The 22784-nt window shown below is 46.8% G+C and overlaps 1 protein-coding gene across 1 annotated transcript in view; it reads right to left on the bottom strand.

The window, feature by feature from the left end:
• The window catches only part of Sppl3 (signal peptide peptidase like 3), a 76561-nt gene that overhangs the window by 3380 nt on the left and 50397 nt on the right, over window positions 1-22784 (bottom strand). Inside the window, exons 3-8 of the mRNA XM_051176486.1 lie at window positions 12759-12847; window positions 6244-6363; window positions 5540-5618; window positions 4479-4591; window positions 1991-2097; window positions 1519-1682 (exon numbers count right to left, since the gene is read on the bottom strand). Coding sequence (XP_051032443.1) covers window positions 1519-1682; window positions 1991-2097; window positions 4479-4591; window positions 5540-5618; window positions 6244-6363; window positions 12759-12847 — 672 coding nt within the window. The remainder of the gene's footprint in view (window positions 1-1518; window positions 1683-1990; window positions 2098-4478; window positions 4592-5539; window positions 5619-6243; window positions 6364-12758; window positions 12848-22784) is intronic.

Here is a 22784-nt window from a genome sequence, read left to right as displayed (position 1 = left end):
GTGTCTTTTACTGTCACTTAGGCAAATCTATTAGAAGTCCCTTATTGTCTCTACCACATCAGAGACAAAAAAGTAGCACACCAGTTGCCAAGACTGTGTCACTGAGACTGTTACCATGACAACATATTTTTTTTTTTAACAAATGTCTCAGGAAAAAAAAAAAAAAAAAAACCCCAAAGCGATTCTGTTAATTCCATCCAGCTGTGAAGGTGGAGGATGGCATTAACAATGTCTCTGATGTGTTGAAGGACAAGTCTGAGTGAGTGACCAAGAACGAGCATCAGGGATCCCGTGAGATGCCAGGACCACTGAAAAGCACAGAGCAACATAAAGGCTGTGTGTCAGCAGTGAGACAGGAGCCCTGTCCCAACTCCCAGGGAGGGAGGGGAGGGAGGGTCTCATCTACAGGGTCAGCCAAGTGGCCAGGAGAGAGAACAAGGCGCTCGCTCACAAGCCTCAAATGCAGCGGGGCGTGGGGAGACGGCCTTCACTCTGCCATTCCCTCAGACAGAGGGCTGACACTGGGCGCCGCCTTTAGAGGTGGGGCCTTTGAGAATAAGCTACTGTCAGGGCGTGAAGACTAGGAGCAGTCACATCACAAAGCCTGGCTTTAGCCACACTGAGTTAGCTGGTGTAAGCAGGTGGTCCTGCCCCTGTGCTGAGGAGCTGGTGGCTCTCAGTGCAGCCCTGGGCTCTGCAGCCTCTCCTTCCCACAGGACAGTCTGTGCTGTGAGACTCAAAGGGCCCAGCTCGGTCCTCCAAACACTAGAGGGACTGCTCTGGGGGACTGCTCTGGGGGACTGCTCTGGGGGACTGCTCTGGGGGACTGCTCTGGGGGACTGCTCTCGGGGACTGCTCTCGGGGACTGCTCTCGGGGACTGCTCTCGGGGACTGCTCTTGACTGGAACAAAGTGGGGAGACTCCAGGCTCTCAACCTCCCTAATGCTGACTCTTTAATACAGTTCCTCATGATGTGATGACCCCAACCATATAATTATTTTCGCTGCTACTTCACAACGGTAATTCTGTTACTGTTATGAATCATGGTGTAAATGTCATATTTGTGGGTTACCTGCTATGTGACCCTCTGTGATGGGGTTGAGAACCGCTGATCTAAATGTAGGTGGTTTAGATGTCTACAGAATATCCCAACAGTTGTGAAATACAGTCTTCTCAGTGGCCTATTTAATCCCATGAGTCTTCTCAGGTCATATGGACACAGAACTAGAGGTGAGTAAGCACAAAGTCTACAGAGCCTGTGTCCTGCTTTGAATACAGGCTGCCCCGTAGGGTGGCTGTTTCCCAAGGTGGTGAAGCCGGAGGAGGTGGTGGCACAGTGAGGGACGGCTCCCTGACCCTGGGGGGAAGAGAAGTAGCAGCCGCGCACAGCTGCCCCGCTGGGACGGGCATCAGCGTCACCCTGTCCTCTCCTGGGTGCAGCTGTGGGCATTTTGTTTCCAGAAGACACAAGAAGGCAGCTATGGTCACTGAGGGCCGAAACCCACAGGCCAGGCCTACCTCGGGAAGACCAATTTTCCAGGCAAAGACAAGCGAGGCACGTCACGGCCGACACTGGGTCCCAGGTGGAGTTTCCGGGACAGAACGTCTAGGGGATTGTCAGCTGGTTGTGTGGCTACTTTCACCATGACATTGCTGTTGAAGATGTAGGCTGAGAAAAACACCTGCCAACATGAGCAGACCACTGTGACTAAAGGGGAAGCCATGAGTTAGCCAGCAGCTCCTCCTTGTCCTCACCGCTCAGACCCTTCCCCTCCTGTGCGGGCCTGCAGGCTGTGTCTTTCCACGCCCAGACACTGCCTTTCCAGTCACCTGCTGTATCACAGACAAATGCCTGTACGTGGCCAACCCCAGCAGCCCCAGAGCAGCAGGGCTCACTAGGGTGGTGGGCACGCCAGGGTCAGGGTATGTGGCTCCAGTTAAAGGCACAGGGGAGCAGGGCTCCTACGGAAGCGGACAGACAGACACTCACCCAGAAGACATCGTAGATGAGCAGCCCTGAGAGGAGCAGGCACGACACCTTGAGGCTCGGCAGGCGGACAAAGGCGATCATGGCGACACACAGGCCCATGGCCAGAGCTGGGGGAGGGGAGGATGGGGCTCAGTCTGTAGAGCTCTTGAGCTCTCATTTCAGACAACTGTTTGTACTGCAGCCACCTGTGGCTCACACCTCTAATCCCAGCACTCAGCACGGCAGAGGCAGGCAGATGTCTGAATTTAAGGCCAGTCTGAGCTACAGAGTGAGACCCTCTCTCCCCCCCCCCAAAAAAAAGGGGAGGGGCCAGCTTATTCCAGTCATGTCCCTTACTTCATTGAGACACCATTCCAGCAATCAGTCCTCTGTTGCATTTCCTTCATTAACCCATCAATGCAGCATCTGCAACATCTTGCTCTTAAATGTTTGCCAATAACCCTCCTTCTAGCTGCCCTCCTACAATTTCTCTGACCTAATTTACACAAAAGTTAGTTTCTTAAATCATGTTTAAGCAAAATATTAGTCACAGCAGTCAAAAATGAGTAAAAACCCAACTATGACAACCGGGAGGCCCCCAGAGTGCCCGCCTGTGTGCCACCACACACCTCATGGGGCATCCGCACACATCCAGCGTTTTTATACGCATCAAGTTTCTTTCTGCTCTCACAGAACAGTGAGTGTTTGGAGTTGGGAGCATGACATAATCTCCAACAGTTTCTGATCTTGCCCGAACACCATCTGTCATTTTTAGAGTGTTTCTGTGAAACAGCATTGTTGGCCCTGGTGGTAATAAACTCAAGATGCTGGTCAACCCTGAAAGCACTCGGGATGTATACTTTGGTAAAGTAAGTACCGCATCTCACTAGTATGCATGTTTAATAGTGGAGGGGGTGTAATAATGGGAAACACCCTGAGATCACCGCATCCCTTACTCATGAGCACTAAAACGCACTTTGTCTTTAGTACACTTTTTTCGGGGGTGGGGGGGTGTTTCAGAAACAGGGTTTCTCTTTGGAGGGTGGCCTTGAACTCACAGAGATCCGCCTGCCTCTGCCTCCTGAGTGCTGAGATTAAAGGCGTGCGCCACCACCGCTCCGCTTTTAGTAGGCATCTTGTGCATAACAGAAAATTACTATTTTGGGGGGATGAATGTCATAGCGTGCAGATGCCTGCAGAACCAGAAGGGTGGGACCCTTTGGAAGTGTCGTTACAGGATGTGTGAGCCACCCATGTGTGTGCTGACAACTGCACTCAGGTCCCTGGAACAGTCTTCAAAAGGAAGGTTATGGCTGGTGACCTTAAGGACATCTTGCCAACTGAAGACATCAGATGCAGCCTGGGAAAGCTGACTGGCAAATGCCAGGGCTTGGCAGGGAGGGGCGGCTGCTGGGGAGGCTGAGGAAAGCAGGAGCAGGACTGTATCTGTGCGGGCTAATCTACAGCAGGGCACATCCTCACCGGCAGCTCCCTTCTGCTCAATGAATTTTACATGACCCGGGATAGCAGGCATATAAAACGGCTACATGAGGCACACATTCACCAACAATGAATGCTAAACTTAAACAATTCTTTGGTTTACATATAATGTTACCATTAGAAACAAGAAATCTGCATACTAATACAGTCTGTGCCTGACAATGTTTTACAAAACAAATCTTGGCTATATGACACTGTCTACAAAGATGCCTTCAATATTTCCTAGAGTTGATCGCTGTCTTGATCACCGTCCATGCCAAGAATGCTGCTTTGCATAAATATGCAATACAACATACTAGACATATGCTTAGCACCACTTTAGAAATTGTTGGAAACTCTGTCCTAATTCCAAGCCAGAACTTGTTCATTTATTAGTTTTTGAGAGGGTCTTACTGTATGGCCCCGACTCCTACCTAGAACTTGCTTTGTAGACCAGTTGACCTTGAACTCCTAGAAATCCTCCTGCCTCCTCAGTCCTGGGATTAAAAGAATGTGCTGCCTGGTCTAGAGAAGGAGCTCCAGTATAGGCAGGGCCACACATAAAAACCTTGTCTTGGAAAAAAAACAAAGCATGTGCCACTCTGCCTGGGTCAAACAGAAAGTGTAAAACACAGTATTTTAACACAACACAACACTATGATAATGCAATATTCACATGCTGAGAAATGACAGCAGGAAAAGATCTATTATACCTTCATGTTTCTGTGATGGAGAAGACTTTGTATTACAGCAGAAACACTTCCATCATAACACAGATGGCATTATGAGCAAAGTGTTTTAAGGCAGGGGTTGCTGTGTCTGCAGGACCAAGAATTTGGTGAAGGCACATGATGCTACATACAACATGTGTGCACACTGTCAGAACACCATGCATTCACGGTGTCTGATTCTGCATTAACCTCTGGTCAGTAATCTCCTTTTTTTTCTTTGCAATTCACATGGGTTCCCGCACTTGAACCATGGCCTGTGAAGTCACGCTGGTATAATCACAACCTGCCATGTTACTCACCATCCATTAGAAGCCAGTGGCCAGTGAGAACCCAGATGAGGACGAGCATGACAGACAGGGAGAAGGACAGTAACTCAGCAGCAGTGAAGCGCCCACAGCAACCAAAGGAAATCCTGAAACACACAATGTATGGACTGAGGGGCGCTCTGCGCTCAATAACCAAAAGCTCCCATCATTCTTCATGACCAGAGCTCAGGATGGCTGGCCAGAACTGTAGGAAACGTGTAAAAAATTATCTGGGAAACTGAAAGACCCCCAAGCCTTGTTGGAGCCATCTAAGAAAATTATTCTTTAGCTCTTATTTGGTAATACATTTACTTCAGTTTTAAAATTTACATTTTATTTATTACTACTATTGTGTGTGAAGGTCAGGTGATAACTTTGTGGAACCTGCCTGCCTGTCTTTGCATCACAGGTTCTAAGGGTCAAGCTTAAGCCACCAGGCTAGCTCAACAGGCACTTTTACCCACTGGTCTGAAAGTTTGTTTTTTATGCTAAATTATCAACATAGGTCTCTAAACATTTGATGTAACACTAGTCTCTAGGAGAGCTGAACATAGGGAAATCCTTGAAGAGAAAATAAAATGGAGAGAAGGAACAGATTCCATTCATTTAGCAATGATAAAATATTTGTAAGATGGGAAAATCTACTTGGTCACCACTAATTTCTAAAAGACCAGCTAAAAAAACTGATTAGTGTCGACACCATCTCCACCAGCATGCCCCTTGGTCTCCGTGGAGCAGTGGCTCCCGGAGGCGGGGGTGGGTGCAGACGGCGCACCGAGCAGGGTTCTGAATTCACTGCTACCCACAAACTTCATGTCCTTCCTAATCTGGCTAAGCAGGAAGCAGATCACACAGACTCCCACTTCTGAAGATTTGTCTGTATTTCCTCTGCCATGAAAAGGTACAAAGGGGCCCTTATCTTCCAGTTTTAACAAGTGTGGCCAGACATCTAAACCCCCAATCTCTGGCTGGCCGTCCGTCCATCCGTCCATCTGTATTCCAGCCAATTCCCATCAGTCACTCTTATAACCTAGAGGAAAGTCCTAAGAACTTACTTGTTCTGAGGTGAGCAGGGTCTTGTTAAATACTGGCACATCGGGAGAAGAAGAAAAGCAAAAGCTATTGTTGCAAGAACTAGGGAAGGAAATACGTTTTATTAAAAACTTTTTCTTTACTAATCATAAGAAAAATAAATAACTCATGTAAAAGTTTTCCAACATACCTTTTTTGACAAGTGAGAAAATTACTACCTAAAGACTTTTTTTTTTTTTTTTTTTTTTTTAAGATAGGGTTTCTCTGTAGCTTTGTAGACCAGGCTGGCCTCAAACTCAGACCGCCTGCCTCTGCCTCCGACTGCTGGGAGTAAAGGTGTGCCACTGCATGGCTCTAAGACTTTCTTACTGTCTTAATCCAGTAGGGAAGAGCAAGCAGCAGGCAGAGCTGGGCACCTAAAGTATTCCAACTGGCTAATTTTTCCTGTACTCCCATCATTACTTAGCTTGAGGCCTTGCAGGAAAGCTGGCCGTTCTTTTATTAGCTGTCAATACTTCTATTGGCAGTCACGTTACTGGAGGACGCAATGGCCTATGCCTACCAAGACCTTTGGGTTATAAATGATATTGATGCTCGAGTTTTCCAATTCCTGCCTTTCTTTCAGACTGACGAAGATACAATTTGCAAGGCATGACAGACACATCATAATATCTGAACAATGATTAAAACTAATTTTCCCCTTTTCGTATATATGAAGCTAATTTACCTGCTGTACATATTGTGAAAACGACTTGAACTGAGTCAAAGAAGAAGAACATTACAAGGAGAGAGACAGATGCTCCAATGGGCAGGAACAGGGCCTGGGTGGAATCGATTGTTTGGATACCTGAACGAGAGAAAACACAACTCTTACCACTTATTTCTTAACAGGCAAGATGGCCACATACTACCCGCCCCTCATAATTTACTGCACACCTGAGTCTAAACAATGACCTGACATCACCCCTCAGGCATACAGAAGAGCTCAGATTTTTTTTTTTTTTTGGCCTGGCACTAGTGAATTTTAGTTTTGTCTGGGGTTTGTGGGGAGTATTGTCACAAATATGTGTGCATGTTTAAACAGGTACAATTATATGTATTATCAGTAATTTTGGTAAATATAATTCCTTGAGGCATTATTAAGCCACACTTTCTTTCCTTATTAACTGCCAGTTAAGCTCAGATACTTTACATTCCATTTATGTAGTTTTCACAGCATAAGGATTTTTAAGAACTTAACTGGAAAGTAACAGAGCATCAAAGAAACACCTCAGTATGTGGCCAGAATTCATTCTACCCAAGAGGGTATAAACAAATATTTAAAATTTATTGCATATACAGTGTTCTGCCTGCATGTACATCTGTAGGCCAGAAGAGGGCGCCAGACCTCATTATGGATGGTTGTGAACCACCATGTGGGTGCTGGGAATTGAACCCAGGTCCTCTGCAAGAGCAGCCAGTGCTCTTAAGTGCTGAGCTATCTCTCCAGCCTCATTCAGTGTTCATAATTCTTGGCTGTCCATTGGAATCACCTAAAGAGATTTTCATTACTTAAAATTATAATTACTTACTTATTTATTTTGTGTTTGTGTGTGGGTGTGCCATGGCTTGAACTCAATGCATGAGGCTTGGAAATAGCAAATCTTCTCTTTACCTGGTTGAGCCCCCTGCTGGCTCTGAAGAGATGTTTAAACATTAAGATGCTTAGATAATTACAATGAAGTCTCTAGGGGTTAGCTCTAGCTAAAAATCTACACAGAAAAGTTTTATTTTGTACCTGGAGTTGGGGACTATGACTGACGAGGGAGTGGCAAAATCCGATGGTGAATGAAAGGGGGAAACCCCCGTGTGTTCTGTACGCCATCGCCTTAATTAATCCCACTGAGGTGCCATATCAAACACTGTCACACATCTATTATAATGGGTTATTTAAAGTAAAACTGTGTTAAGGCTACAAGGAGGAAAGGTAGACAGACACAAAGGGCTGGAAATGACACTCTAACATCTAGCAACACGACTTGAGGTCTGGGTGACCTCTCAGGGTTAAGAGGACATCCCCTTGCAAAGGGCCGAGTTCACTTCCCAATGCCCTGACCTTGCAGCTCACAACTGCCTCTGTTGACAGCCCCCTGGGAGTCTGGCACCCTCTTCTGGCCTCTATGATTACCTGCACTCCTGTGCCCATACCCTCCACACAAATGTGGCTGTCGAGAGAGTGAACTGTTGGGCAAAGACACAGGTGCCAAGCCCGATGTCCTGAATTCCACCCCCAGGGCCTGTGTGATTCGGCCCCCACCCCCACCCCGGGCAAAAAGAAAGCATCACCTTTTCAGAAGAACAAACAAACAAACAAACAGAAATAGGCTATAACCCCGATGCCTGAGGAATGTGGGCAGGGAGACTATAGCTCAAGGAAAGCTTGTCTTAAAGATGAGAAACAAAAAAACTCGTCTCTATGCATTTAAATTTGCCTATCCCAAGAATTACCCAGTTTTAGGGGAAATAATCCTGAAATACTCCCTCAAACAAAGGCACTTCTTAGTGGTTAGGTGATGGCCAAGTGTTACGGGTAACTTCACTTGGGAACAGTGACCAAGGGGGATGACAATCAGGTACGACCCAGGAAGTGTCCTGCTGGAGGACAGTCTACCCTCAGCATGCCACACAGGAGCCAAAGCTCTGTGACACCTTCAAAGAATTAAAGAACAGAACAGTAACAACTGTCTTGAACATAAATGACTTTGCTACTAGGTAACAAACAAAACCCCTTTTAAACCACAAACCTACACCAGGTTCACACTCTCTCCTCTCCTGTAAAACAAAGCATGCTGTGGTCTACAGACAAATGCAATCGGCTGTTTGTCAAGTGTGCTGCCTGCTGAAGACCCCAGTGAGCTGAGGCAAGCATATCATATCAGAACAACATCATCCGTGGCTAAACAGTGACTCTGAGGGAACCCCGACTTACACAAGAGTCAGATGCCTGTTAGAAGGAAGGCACACATTGACAAGCATCTGAGGGTGCTGGAGTGCACTGAATTTCTCTTTGAAAACAGATTCTAAACCAAGAGCTGTCAATGGGCAAGTACAGCTCTTTCAGTGCCGCCAGAGTATGGTCCTTTCTGTAGGGGAGGGGCTAGCCAATGAGACGCTTTGCCAAATTCTCATAATTTAAAAGCAAAACGAAACAGAGCAAGACATTTAACATAGCAACCACAATCACAAAGGTTTACACAGGCCCAACTGCATTATCTTAGAACTAAAGTCAACCTGGTAGAAGGGCGTGATTATGGTATTAAAACTTACATACAATGACATTTTATTTTTTGGAACCCTGTCTTATGTAGACCAGAGTGGCCTCCAACTCATGAGAATGACCTGGATTTCCTCACCCTCCTGCTTTCCTCTCAGGGAACATAACCCCAGACAAAATACACACTGGTTACGGAGCACACAGTGAGAACCCAGTGTTAACGACAGTTGTTACCCTGCTGATTTTGTCTTTGACTAACTATTATCAATGACTATCATAGACTAGGCACCAGGATGGGTTAGGAGAAATGTCAAAACGGGGAGATTAAAGATATGCACTCTTTCCAAATGAATATCCTCCAATTTTCACAGTTCAAGACTTCCAGTTGTCTGGTGCAGGGAGCGGAGAAAGGCCCAATGGAGGTGTGTGTTGACATGAGCTAGCCATGCCGGGCAGCCCAATGCTTCAAACCATGGGAACTCCCTGCTGAGGCTCAGAGGAATGGCAAAGGGCTCTTTGGGAGTGCACGAGGAGGCTGTGCTCTCCTGGAGGACTGACTGCTCTCCTACAACTCCAACTGAGCTCAGCTAACCCTGCCTCCCTGACCCAGCTGTAGACAGTCAACTGTGCCTCTCTGTTGTGCTGTAAGCAACAACCCCGCCTCTCTACTCAACTCTATGTAACAAACTCACAAGCTTCAAGGCTGCACTTTCTTTGACAGAGAACTCAGTCTACCCTATCCCACATTTTCCTCCTGCGTGTCTTTTCTTTATTCCTTCACCAGGTATCAGGTATGTCCCTGGAGGCTATGCAAGGCCTGATGTCAGGCAATGACATTTATGTGGCTTAAAAAAAAAAAAAAAAACCTTACTACCAACAAAGGACTGGGCTGGACACGAGAGAACAAAGGCCGGTGGACCTATGAGTTTAAGGCCACACTGTCTACACAGTGAGTCCTAGGCCAACTACTGCACACTCTTCCAGAGCTCCAAGAGGGTTGTGTGTCCTGGCTGGCTGTGAATGCTATTTCAGGCAGTTCAGTTTCCTTCCCTGATCCCTAATGCGACATTTTCAAGAAGGGCTCTTGTACCCTTTGGCTAACAGGTAGAGAGCATTTTCATAACCTGAAGTGATAACTCCCAAGTCTTTGGTCAGGTATCCTAGGAACCTATAGGAAGACACATTTACCATTATACATTTTGGTGTTTTGGTGTGGGTCACATGGCTGATCTAACCCCTGTTATCTCTAACTCTTCCAGCTCCTTCAATAGGAACAATCTAGAAATTCCTGACAGCCAAGGCAAGCAACTTAGAACTCCTTATTCCAGCTTCCACTCAGGGCGGTGGCCTGTTTTCTAGTCTGTCCCTTCATCCTAGAACGGTGGGATACTCCAAGGCTGAGTGCTGACTTTCTTTCTCAATAGTTTCCACAGCATATCAAAGAGAAAGTCACCCTCTTGGCTTCGGGGTCTGTGTGCTGTGGAGGTGTATGGTTGTTCTCTTTGACCCTGATAAATAACAACAACTAAACACTGGTGTTAGCAGGTAGCTACTTCTTACCACTGTGTGTTGAGTGAGATTTTACTGAGACACACTGCAGACTTCTCTTAGATTATGTGATGCAGTGTACCAGAGACTATAATGTTTTAATTACCCGTTTCCATACATGCTATATAATACAGGACTTTAGAAATAAAGTCACAAGCCAGGCAGTGTTGGCACACGCCTTTAATCCCAGCACTGAGGAGGCAGAGTTAGATGGATCTGAGTTTGAGGCCAGCCTGGTCTACAGAGTGAGTTCCAGGACAGCCAGGGCTACACAGAGAAATCTTGTCTCAAAAAACAAAATCAGAGAGAGAGGGAGGGAGGGAGGGAGGGAGGGAGGGAGGGAGGGAGGGAGAGGAGAACAAAGTCACGGGGTGTAGATGACGGGCTGTAAGTACTAACAGAAGACAAGAGTGAAGCCACCCTGATCTCAGAGTGAGATTCCACACTGGCTTCTGTGCGGTTTCTAGGAAGTATTGGTACAAACTTTATTTCACACACAGAGCTTATTGCCTTGTCAAAAGACCCTTTTTTTTTTTTTTTTTTTTTTTTTTTTTAAAGGCAGAGTCTATGTAGCCCTGGCTGTCCTGGAACTCAGTATGTAGACCAGGCTGGCCTCAAACTCACAGAGACCTACCCTACCTGATTCTGTGTCTCAAGGGCTGACATTAAAGGTCATCTCAGGTTGCTCAAGATCATTGTTTTTGCAAACAGGGTTTCTCTGTGTGGTCCTAGCTGTCCGGGAACTCACTCTATAGACCATGCTGGACTTGAACTCAGTGCCTGCCTCTGCCTCCTGAGTGCTGGGGTTAAAGGCGAGCGCCACCACTGCCCAGCTAAGATTCATCCCATTTAGGTGACTTTATGAAGCATGAAGGAACTAAATAAAAAATGGCATTAAGTGGTCGCTTTCCAACTTACCATTCGTGGCCCTCCGTCAACGCTCAATAACTTTTTCTAAGACCTGTCCTTCATGTCGTGCTCACTTTCTGCTCCTGTCAGAGATCACACAGTCCCCTCTCTGGGAATGCTGTGTCTCTGCCAGCGTCAGACCTGTCATTCTCCAGAGACTGTCTTCCTGAGCTGCTAGGTGCGGGCCACACCCTCACCCTCAACAACCAGGAGGGAGGGAGTAGCTCTAGGCGCTGTAACACACGAGTAAATGTAACACACGCTGTAACACACGAGTAAATGGAAAGTACTCCGTGTAAACGTTACCGTCCGTGGTGGTGGTGGTGGTGGGGGGCACCTGCTGCTCCAGTCAACCCAGGCCCTATCTCTTCTCAGTCCTCACCTCTTCCCACAACAAGCCCCGTGTTTTCTCTAACTCTACGCAGGGAGAATTCACACACCTAAAAACCAATCCATTTTAGAACCCACTTTTTGGTAAAACTTACAATATCTGTAATCACTACACTATAGTTTTCTTTTCTTTTTTTCTGGTTTCTTTCTTTCTTTTTCATCTTCTCTCCATCCCCAGGCAACCACTAATTCACTTTTAGTCCAGACACATTTGTTGTTTGGGCGACTTCACATAACGGACTCACACAGAAGCCATGCCTGGCTTCCTTTACTTAGCACAGCACAAGCTTCACGTGTACTGGTGCATGTACCAGAAGCTTATTTTCATGAATATGGCATGTATATACAGTATGCGTGCACACGAAGTGCATGCACACATGTGTACTTAGTTTGAGGCAGCTTCTCACTATAGTTGGAGCTGACAGAGTAGGGCAGGCTCCCGAGCCGGTAAACCCCAGAGGTGCTCCCATCCTGCCCCTGCCCCCCTCATCCCTGCACCCCCCCATGCTGCCACTGCCCCCCCCATCCTGCCCCTGCCCCCCTCATCCCTGCATCCCCCCCATCCTGCCCCTGCACCCCCTCCCTGCCCTGGCCACTATGTCTGGATTATTAACGGGTGCTGGGGATGGGAGCTTAGGACCCCATGCTTGCAGGGGTCCATCTCCCCGCCCCCCACTTCATTATGAACTATGAACTAACATCCCACTGTATGGATATACAATAATTTCTTACAAACTCACCTCTATTAAAAAAAAAAAAAAGAAAGAAAAAAAGAAAAGATCTTCGAAATCAGGCGACACTCCCAATACTTAGTTTTCCTCCCAGTACTTGGATGCCCTCTCTCAGTCACTGAATCAAACCACCCTCAAGATAAAGTTAACAATCTTGCAAAACAGACGCCCGGGCTGGGCGCCATTAGCCATATCTTTAAGGGAAGAGCTCAGTAGTGACCACTGGGCTCAAGCAGTCAGCCAGTGGGTTCAGATTTACAACATAAAAATGTAGCAGATGATAGGCCTTACAGTTCTACCAAACAGAGCCATGGAATGATTAACTGGAGGGTCAGAGAGGCCAGGTGAGGACAGCACATTGTGGACAGGCGGGGTGGGGTGGGGCGGGGTGACTGGCATGCCACGCCTTACTGTTATTGGTGCTGTTGCCATTGAAAGGCCCAGAAGAGCTGGTGCTGTCTTTCTCCTTATCTTGGTTTTCAAAGTCCATATTAAGAGACCTGTGGGGAAAATGGAAGAAAGAGATCAGCAAGGCCAGGCACAATGCTAAGGCCAGCCAGGAGAGGAGTGCTCCACAATGCTAAGGCCAGCCAGGAGAGGAGTGCTCCACAATGCTAAGGCCAGCCAGGAGAGGAGTGCTCCACAATGCTAAGGCCAGCCAGGAGAGGAGTGCTCCACAATGCTAAGGCCAGCCAGGAGAGGAGTGCTCCACAATGCTAAGGCCAGCCAGGAGAGGAGTGCTCCACAATGCTAAGGCCAGCCAGGAGAGGAGTGCTCCACAATGCTAAGGCCAGCCAGGAGAGGAGTGCTCCACAATGCTAAGGCCAGCCAGGAGAGGAGTGCTCCACAATGCTAAGGCCAGCCAGGAGAGGAGTGCTCCACAATGCTAAGCTATGGGGTGGGAATGACACTCTCTTCCCAACTGAGAGAAGAGTCAAGAGCGCTTCTGACCCCGGAACCATGCACTCCAGGGCAGTTCATCTTCAGTCTCTCAACACCCACCCTTCATTACTTTCTTTTGTTTTGAGGCAGGGTTTCTCTGTGTGGCCCTGGCTGTCCGTGAACTCAGAGCCTCTGCCTCCCGAGTGCTGGGATTAAAGACACATGAACCAACACCTGGCTTTACTTATTTTCTTGGGTTACAAATCTGGAAGGAGAAATGCTGGGTAAAGAGTAATTTTGGGATTTTCACACCAAGGGATCGATTTTAGAGAGGATAGGTTGAAGACTCTAAGAGAACATCTGTGTTTCCAACAACAGTTTTAAAAAAATAAATAACGGCCACTTATACCAAGACAGAAGAAAACACCTGCAAATCATGTAACTGGTGTGTGTGTGTGTGTGTGTGTGTGTGTGTGTGTGTGTGTGTGTGTGTAGAATAGCAAGAATTAAGTCAGGTAAGAGCCAGCGTCGGGAAGAACAATGCTGGGAACCTCACACACTGAGGTGTTCACGTTTAACTGTGTCAGCCAGTCTGGCAACAGTCCACCCACACATCTGATTTCAGAGTTCTAGGCTCCAGAAGAACTCAGAGAAAATAAATTTCTGTTGTCTAAGAAACCAAGGCTATACAATATTTTGCTATGGTCGCATGAGCTAATATAGAGTACAGGTCATTGTTGTATTATTCAGACTTGTTTTATGTGTTCTGATATGTTCAACGTTAGCAAATATCTTAATGTCTGCTAAGTAAAAACCTGTTTTTGTTGTGGCGTTTCACAGATGCCACCTAGATTAAACTAACAAAGAGGGTGGCGTGTGAGGATTCCTCAGTCAAAACTGCCTGCAGCTACGAGTTTAGGTCTCTAGAACCTATGTCAAAAGCTTGTATGGTAGCTCCCATTTGTAACCCAGTGCTGGGGAAGAGTGTGGCACAGAACCAGGCAATCCATGAAGCTCACTGGTTAGCCAGTCTAGCACAATTGATGAGCTTAAGGTTCTGTGCGAGACAGACTGAGGAGGAAGATGCCAGCTGTCTACCTCTGGCCTATGGATGACATGCACACACAACACAGACGCAGCGTAAGACTCACTGCACTGCTGACCATCATGGTTCTACTTGTATCATTCAATGATTGAATGAGGGACACTGTTATCTTCACTTATATTTGTGGGTTTTATTTTCTTCTCTGTTTACCAGTTTTAACTCAAAGATCTTTTTATCATATAGGAGTAAGCATTTAGGAGGCCCAGGGAGATGTCTCTGCTTCCAAGTCCAGTTACCTGAATTTAATTCCTGCATCCCATGCGTTAGAATGAGAGAACTGGATCCTACAATCTACAAGCTGCACACACACACACACACACACACACACACACACACACACACACACAGACACCCCATACACACACAATGTAAAAAAACAGACATTGTATAGTTGGCATTTTCTTTGGACTGCCAACCAGTTCCCAAACAAAGACGCGGACACTCACTAACAATTATGAAAGCCCCGCCTTGGCGTAGGCTTGCCCCAATAGATCTTTTAACCTAATTTAACCTGTTTCTTTTCACCTACGTTTTGCCTTGGGTTTTTGTTTTTGTTTTTGGGTTTTTTTTTTTTTTAAACATTTCTTTTGTTCGCATGTCCTACTTTCCTGCTTCCTCCATGTCTGTCGTTCTGTCGGGCCCCTGGTGTCTCCCTATAGTCTCTTTTTCTTTCAAGCCTAAGTTCCTCCTCCTAGTTATTCTCCCTGCCAGGAAATTCCACCAATACCTGCTCCCTCGCCATTGGCCATCAGCTTCTTATTAGACCAATCAGGTGCCTTAGGCACGCAAAGTAAAACAGCAACACATCTTTACATAAACAAATGCAACATATCTTTACATAGTTAAACAAATATTCTGCAACGATTTTCTCTTATAAAAGTTAATACTCAGGAGTGCAAACTTGTACAGTGCTGTGGAAATCAGCATTGTGACTGGTGATTTCTCAGAAAATTAGGGATTAACCTACCTCAAGACCCTGCTATACCACTTTTGGGCATATGCCCAAAGGAGATGCGCTCACGTCACAAGGACATTTGCTCAACTATGTTCATAGCAGCACTATTTGTAATAGCCAGAACTTGGAAACAACCTAGATGCCCCTCACCTGAAGAATGGATAAAGAAAATGTGGTACATTTACATAATGGAGTACTACTCAGCAGTAAGAAACAATGACATCTCTAAATTTGCAGACAATTGGACCGAACTAGGAAAAAAAAAAAAAAAAACCCAAAACAAACAAAAAAACAAAACATCCTGAGTAAAGCAACCCAAAAGACAAATATCATATGTACTAACTCATAAGTGGATACCAGACATAAAGCACAGTATAACCAGCCTACAATCCACAACCCCAGAGAAGCTAGAATCCTCTTCTAGAAACAGATGGAAGCAGATGCACAAATCCACAACTAACCATTGGGCAGAACTACCAGGCTACAATCGGAGTTAGGGAGGAGAGATACTATGAACAAAGGAATAAAGACCACGATGGAGAAACCCACAGAATCAGCTGACCCGAGCTCGTGCGAGATCACAGACTCACATCTGACAAATGGGAACCGGCACAGGACTGAACTAGGACCCCCGAATACGGTGACAGTGGTGTGACTGGGACAATACATGAGGCCACTGGCGGTGGGACCAGGATCTAACTCTAGTGCACAGACTGACTTGTTGGAGCCCACTCTCTATGGAGGGTTACCTTGCTCAGCCTAGACATGGTGGTGGTGGTGGCGGCGGCGGCGCCTTGGTTCTGCCTCAACGAGGTGAGGGGACAGACTTAGTTGACATCTGAGGAGCAGAAGGGAAGCAGGGAGAAGCGGGAAGGGGGAAGGAGGAGAGAGGGGGAGGAGAGGAGGGAAGGGGACTGGGATTGGAATGCAAAGAACACATATAAAAAGTTAACACTCGGACTATGTTTTCTGTGTGTCAATGCAGCCTGACAGGAAAACTGCTTTGCTTGATGGGACCACTCTATCTGTTGATTTTCTGGGCCTTTTAAACTTTTTTGTTTTGTTTTTCAAGACAAGGGTTTCTCTGTGTAGCCCTGGCTGTCCTTGAACTGCTTCTGTCCCCTCGCCCCAGTGCTGGGATTAAAGGTGTGAGCCACTACTGCCCGGCTCGCCTTTTAAACTTCCTTAGTTTTATATTTACAGAACTTCTGTTTTCCTGTATGTGTGTGTGTGCGTGTGTAAGGGTACACGCACATGCCTGTATTTTGTGTGCATGTATGATTAGGGTGGACTGGCTGACCAGGGTTCCAGAAACCCAACTTGGTTCTCATGTGGGCTCTGAACTCAGGGTATCATGTTTGTGTAAAAGCCACTTTAGGGATGGAGCCATCACCCAAAGCACGTTTTTCCTCCCCAAACCCCTCCCTAGTTTTACAAGACAGGGTTTCTCTGTAGTCCTGGCTGTCCTGGACAAACCTGCAGAAGCCCATGGAGGTCAGAAAGAGGCATCAGACCACCTGAACTGGAGCCGCCCTATGGCGGCTGCAATGGAATCCAGAGCCTCTGCAAGCTGAGCCCTCCTCCACAGACACACAGAGGAGACACAAACAGGTATGGCTTAAACTTCTTCTAAACTCAGGTTCATTTCCAGCCCACACAGATGGCTCACAACCATCTGTAACTCCAGTCCCAGGGACCCAACACTCTCTGGGCCCTGTGGACCCTGCATGCACATGGCCTACACACATACATGCTTCACACACAGGAAATCTTATTTAAAAAAGGGGGGGGGGTCTTCCAGGTCTATCAGGCCTAGAACTTGCTATGAAGACCAGGCTGGCCTGGAACTTGCTCCTGAGTCAATCCCGGCTCAACTGGGTGTGTCATTTGATCTGGTTTGAAGGATTTAAAATTTCTTACAGTGAACACTGGAGACAAATTCTAGAATGATTTTCTTTTTCTTCATTCCTGAAAGACATTTTTGCCAGTCTTAAGTGGCGAGCTGTTCTCTAAGCCCCTGACACCCTGATATCTTTTTGTAATGATAAACTGCCATCGCATCTTTTCTCCTCGTAGATGACCCGCCGCTTGCTGCTTTCAGGACCTCCTTTTCTAACGGGTTCTGAGCTAATACACTAAGGTTGTGCTGTACCTTGAGGTACTTGGAGTAAATTGAAGCTCCTGGATCTGTGAATTATGGTTTTCAACAACCCTGAAAATATATGGCTACAATCTCATCTTTCTGTTTTGAGGCAGGCGTTAGTTACTGTGTAGCCATAGGTGGGGTGGGGTGGGGGTGGGGGTGCTTAGTATCTTCATATGCTGTCTACTGCTCAGCGTTGCTGTGTTTATGGAGTGATGTGAAGCAGCATTAGCTTGGTGACTATTTTAACCTTGAGTGCTCTACTGCACGCCATGCGGCTGGTGAGTGGGAACACGGAGTCTTCTCACACTGTCATAGCCCCTCACAGGCACGGATCACTCTTGACTCGGAGAAGGCTCTTTGCAAAACGACTGGAAGTTTGAGCCAGAAAACAGGACCCACTCACTGTGAGTCAGGACTGCTTTTCCTTTGCTGCCCTAGGAACACTATCTTGAAAATGTCACTTTGTGTATTTTGTATGCAAGCAAAGACAGACAGAGAGACAGACAGACAGACAACCAGACAGGCACACAGACACACACAGAGTGAGAGATCAATAATAACAATAAACAAATCTACACTACTCAGCTTTCTAATTCTAACATTCACCTGCTCATACACATTTGGAATCTTACACTTATTTTTAGATCTACCAAAGGAATTGTTACAGTGACCGGTTGCTGGACAAATCATCACATCTCACACCTAAAAAACAAAAGTTCCTGGGTATGACATTTTAAAGCCAATCTCCACGACACCAGTGGTAATTTTCAGTGCAGTCTAAACTCTCATCAGGTCTTATGACAGACCCAAGCATCTAAAGGGAGACGAAGTCTACACTGGCGATGCATGCATGGGAGTGTGTTTGCAGTCAGTGGGACTCGAAGCTCCTCCTCCCTGTGGGTGTGCTCTGGGAAGACGTGCACTGGCCTAAGTTTTCAAACCCACTTATGAATATAATAACAGTAAGTACACTTGTTATGTCCAAGGCTGCTTTCCTGACTCTGCTGTCAGTTGGGTAACTTCACAAGAATCTTTATTCACATCTCTGCCCTGGGGCCAAGCTTCCACTCCTCTTGCTAGCACATCCTGACACTGGACTGGAGAGCTGCCAGCTGCCTTTTTGGTTTTACTAGAGGCATCAGAAGATGCAGGGAACGAACCTGGGTGTTGAGGTCAGTGCTAGCCAGGCTGAGGGGCTATTTTAACTCTTTCAATTTGTTATTAGCTGAGAGCTATTAAGAACTCAATCCCAGCACTCAGGAGGCAGAGACACATGAATCTCTTAAGTAGGAGACCAGCCTGGTCTATAGAGCGAGTTCCAGGACAGATGGGCTACTCAGAAAAACCCTGTCTCGAAAAACCAAACCAAACCAAACCAAACCAAACCAAACCAAACCAAACCAAACCAAACGAATTCTACCTTTAGAACCCCCCCCTTCTATCCTTTACAGCCAGCCACCCTTTCTACTTACATTTTCTACATTTGAATTACATACATGTGTTTCAGGATATTTGTTTACACTGCGTGAAGATGTGTCTATGTTTTACCTCACCTTCCTAAGGTACCTAATTGGTCCGAGGAAGAGCTGAATGGCCAACCAATAGCTAGGCAGGAGAGAGTAGGCGGGACTTCCAGGTAGAGAGAGGAACTCAGAGCTAGAATGTGGTATGGCAGGAGATGCCAGCGAGACACCAAGGAAATGCCCCGTGGCAAAACACAGATTAATAGAAACAGATTAAGTGATAAGAGATAGTTGGGAACAAGCCTAAGCTGAAGGCCAAGCTTTAGTAAGAACTCTCGATGTCATTACTGGGGAGCTGGTAGTCCTGAAACAAAGTCCAACAACACACACGCATGTAAACCGAGATTACAGACAAGAGACCACGTGTGGCACTGGCCTTTCCCAGGCAGGCCAGCTGATGTGCTCAACATCTGTCTGATACAACAAGGCAGAAAAGGCCTACTTGTGGGGGAGGACCGGGGTGGGAGGTCAGTGGTGACCAAGGACCAAGTGTGATGACAATGTACTCAGGAAAGGATACAAACCCACTTATTTGCCTGTGATAAAAATTAACAGACGCAGCAGCAGGAAATCAGGGGCTTGAAAGAGAGCTCAGCTATGAAGAGTGTGCATGACTCTTGTGGAGAGCCACGCTCGCTTCCCGGCACTTCAGCAGCTCACAGCACAGGGAACCCCGGCTCCAGGAAGTCAACACCCTCTTCCGGCCTCCTCAAGGCCTGCACTACTCACCAGAACACACCACACACATATCTAACGAAACTCTTCTAAAGAAGCAAGCCATCCACCACTCTCCTGTCCCCTTAAAAAGCTCTCTGCTGTGAAGATGGGCAACGGTGGTGCAGGCTCATGACCTCAGTACACGGGAGGCAGGCAGGGTGGGTGATTGCTACAAATCAAGAGGGCAGCCTGCCTAGACTGCCTAGGCGCCTTACGGGCGGGGCGGGGCACTAAGGAGCTGGCTCAGCAGTTAAAATGGTGTACTCTGCTCTCAGTAGTTTGGGTTCTAGTGTCTGATGTGAGTGGCTAGTCCCCCACAACTACAACTCCAAGGGATGAGATGCCTTTTTCTGGATTCGGCTGGGTACCTGTACTCACACATATACACATACAGACACATATAATTTTCAAAGAGTATCTTGAAATCAAACCCCACTGCACCCCACCCACAGGAAACCGGGCCCCTTACTTGTCAGCAAGCCCTGGGGGAGACAGCGTCAAAGGCAGAACAAGGAGGCGCCCCGGAGATGCCCCTCTTACCAGGTCTTACGTTTCTGACTTTGAGCTTCTCCTTAGCCTCAATCCTGCTCAAAAATCAAGCCTTGTCTGATTGTTAGGGGTCACCATTGCACAATGTGGAAATCTATGCAAGTAAAGTGGAGGGTTGTAAACATCTGCTCAAGCTGGGAAGTGTCAGGACCACTGGGCCTGGTTTGAGCAGGCCCTTGTGGCTTGGATCCAGTAACAGCTCAGAAGACTTTGTGGGCCGGCAGCAGATTTCATCTGTTTAAACCCTGCCTTAGAGCTTGGGGACTATTCTGAATTATGGGCTTTTATCCTCGCTTACTTGGTAGCTTATTAACTCTATAGACATCTAAGTGCTAGGTTAACCTTGAACAGCCTGGTCTGTCTTCACAGACGATTACCCTCATCCCCAGCCCTGTGCCACCATCACAATCTTATTACTGCTATACAACATCAGTATCTGATGCCAACACACCAAAATGTCATGACTGTACACTCCGTTCAAACTGCACCTTGGCTATTTGCTTCACAAAGAGCACATCTGGCTTATTGACACCTCATGTTTAAATGATCACCACGGGCCACGAGACAGTTCAGCAGGTCAAGAGCTTGCTGTGCAAGTCTGATCATCTGAGTTCAGTCACATATATGTGGGGGGAGGGAGAGAGTCAGCTCCAAAGAGTGGTTCCCCTTCTGGGTACACGCCACAACACCCCCCCCTCTCTCTCTCTCTCACACACACACACACACACACACACACGCGCGCGCGCGTGCGCGCGCGCACACACACGCGCACACACACTTCACCCACATTCTCACACACACAAACACACACATCACAACACAACACATCACAACACAACACATCACAATACAACACACACACAAAGGCTAAGGCAAGAAAGAGGACAGCAAGTTTGGATCAAGTCTGAATCAGCCAGTGTTAGACAGTGAGATCCTGTCTCCTGTCTTAAAACATACCCAAACCAGTATTTTTATTTCTACTTTTTATCAACTATAACCAAACAGAAAGTAGCAGCAGGTCAACTTATAGGTGCATATGCAATTAATTATTGATGCGCATAGCATCATTCAAGAGAAAGACAGAGAACAACGGCAAGCTTGAGGCCACCCTGGGCCACAGAGCAAGAAAGGGTGCCCATCGGAGAAGATTATAACAGCTAGCTTTAACTGCACTCACACTGGCCAGGGATGGTTCTTTCTTTATCACTGGGAATGGAGTCTAAGATGAGCCATGCAAATGCTCTACCACTGAACTGCAACTCTCTAGCCCAAGCGCTGCAGTTCCGTGGTAGAGTCTGGCCTTTTTTTTTTTTAAAGAGGAAAATGCTGAGATCAGAGAGGGAAAAAGGAGCAAGCCCAGTCATACCTTTACATCCTCAGCATCTCAGCAGACAAGAGAGCACGTTCCTGTTTCTTCCTGCTTATATCCTGTTTCTGCCCAGCTACCTCACTTCCTGTCTGCCTGTACAGACCTCCAGACCTCTATGGTTAGCTAGTGGCAAGCTCCATTCTCTGACCTTCGGGTGGACTTTATCAGTACAAGCCAGACACCATCACAACAGACACCAGTGTACTAAGGCTAGCGTTCCTATCACCACATTCCTCGCAGTCTCTCTGACGTCTTGTTTGGGTGGGCTACATATGTCCTGCCTCACTGTGGACAAGGACCAGGTCAGAGACCTTTGGCATGATGCTATGGTGCAACCCTGAGCTGACTGGAATCCAAAGGCCAACTAATTAGTATCAAATAGAATATGGTCATGACAAGGGTTTATCGTTAACACTATAGTAGGAAGTAGTTTAACTCACTGAATGTCTCAGTCAGGGTTTATTTAGGTTGAGGTAGAGATCTAGTTACATTTTTTTCTTTGTTTAAAGATAAAGAAATAGAATTTTATTGAAATTAATTAGGGCTGGGGAGAGGACCTGAGTTCAGATCCCAAGGACCAGAGTAAAGGTCAGGTGCAGTAGGACAGTCTACAGCCCCAGTGCTACTGGCTACTCAACCTACCCAAATCGATGAGTTCCAGGTTTCTTAAGAAATAAGGTGGAATGCTATCAGAAATCTACCATAATGTACACCTACACATGTACTCACCCACATAACACATACAGGCACCATATATACATCAAAAATTTAATAATTTATGGCCTGACAGCTCAAAACCAGGGCTAACGTGGCAGGCAAGTCAAGTTTCTATACTGAGTTACACCCTCACCCCATCAACTCTTAGGAATCAACGCATTCTTTCGACTCTAAAGGATTTTCTGAGCAAAGTCCTTGGCCTGTTGTAGAAACCTACACTGCATGCCTTAGAATAAGAGAAACTCAGGTGTGCACAAGGCTTGGTCAGGTCTGCCAAGGTGCTGTGAGCAGTGAAGACAATGAATCAGTACCCACCTGGCAACATAAATGTCTGGATCACCACTGTGTTTAAGAGGAAGTGTTGGATCGACAGCCATAGCCCTGTCCTCCAGAACCTCTGCTGTTGGCTGTGTTCCCTCAATTTTGGCTGACATACTTCTCAAAATGTTTCTATCAAAGGGCATTAAGAGCCAT

Source organism: Phodopus roborovskii, unplaced genomic scaffold (genome assembly GCF_943737965.1).
Source record: "Phodopus roborovskii unplaced genomic scaffold, PHOROB, whole genome shotgun sequence".
Taxonomy (NCBI): Eukaryota; Metazoa; Chordata; class Mammalia; order Rodentia; family Cricetidae; genus Phodopus; species Phodopus roborovskii.
Note: the sequence above shows the minus strand (reverse complement) of the source record. Positions and strands in the feature narration are given on the sequence as shown.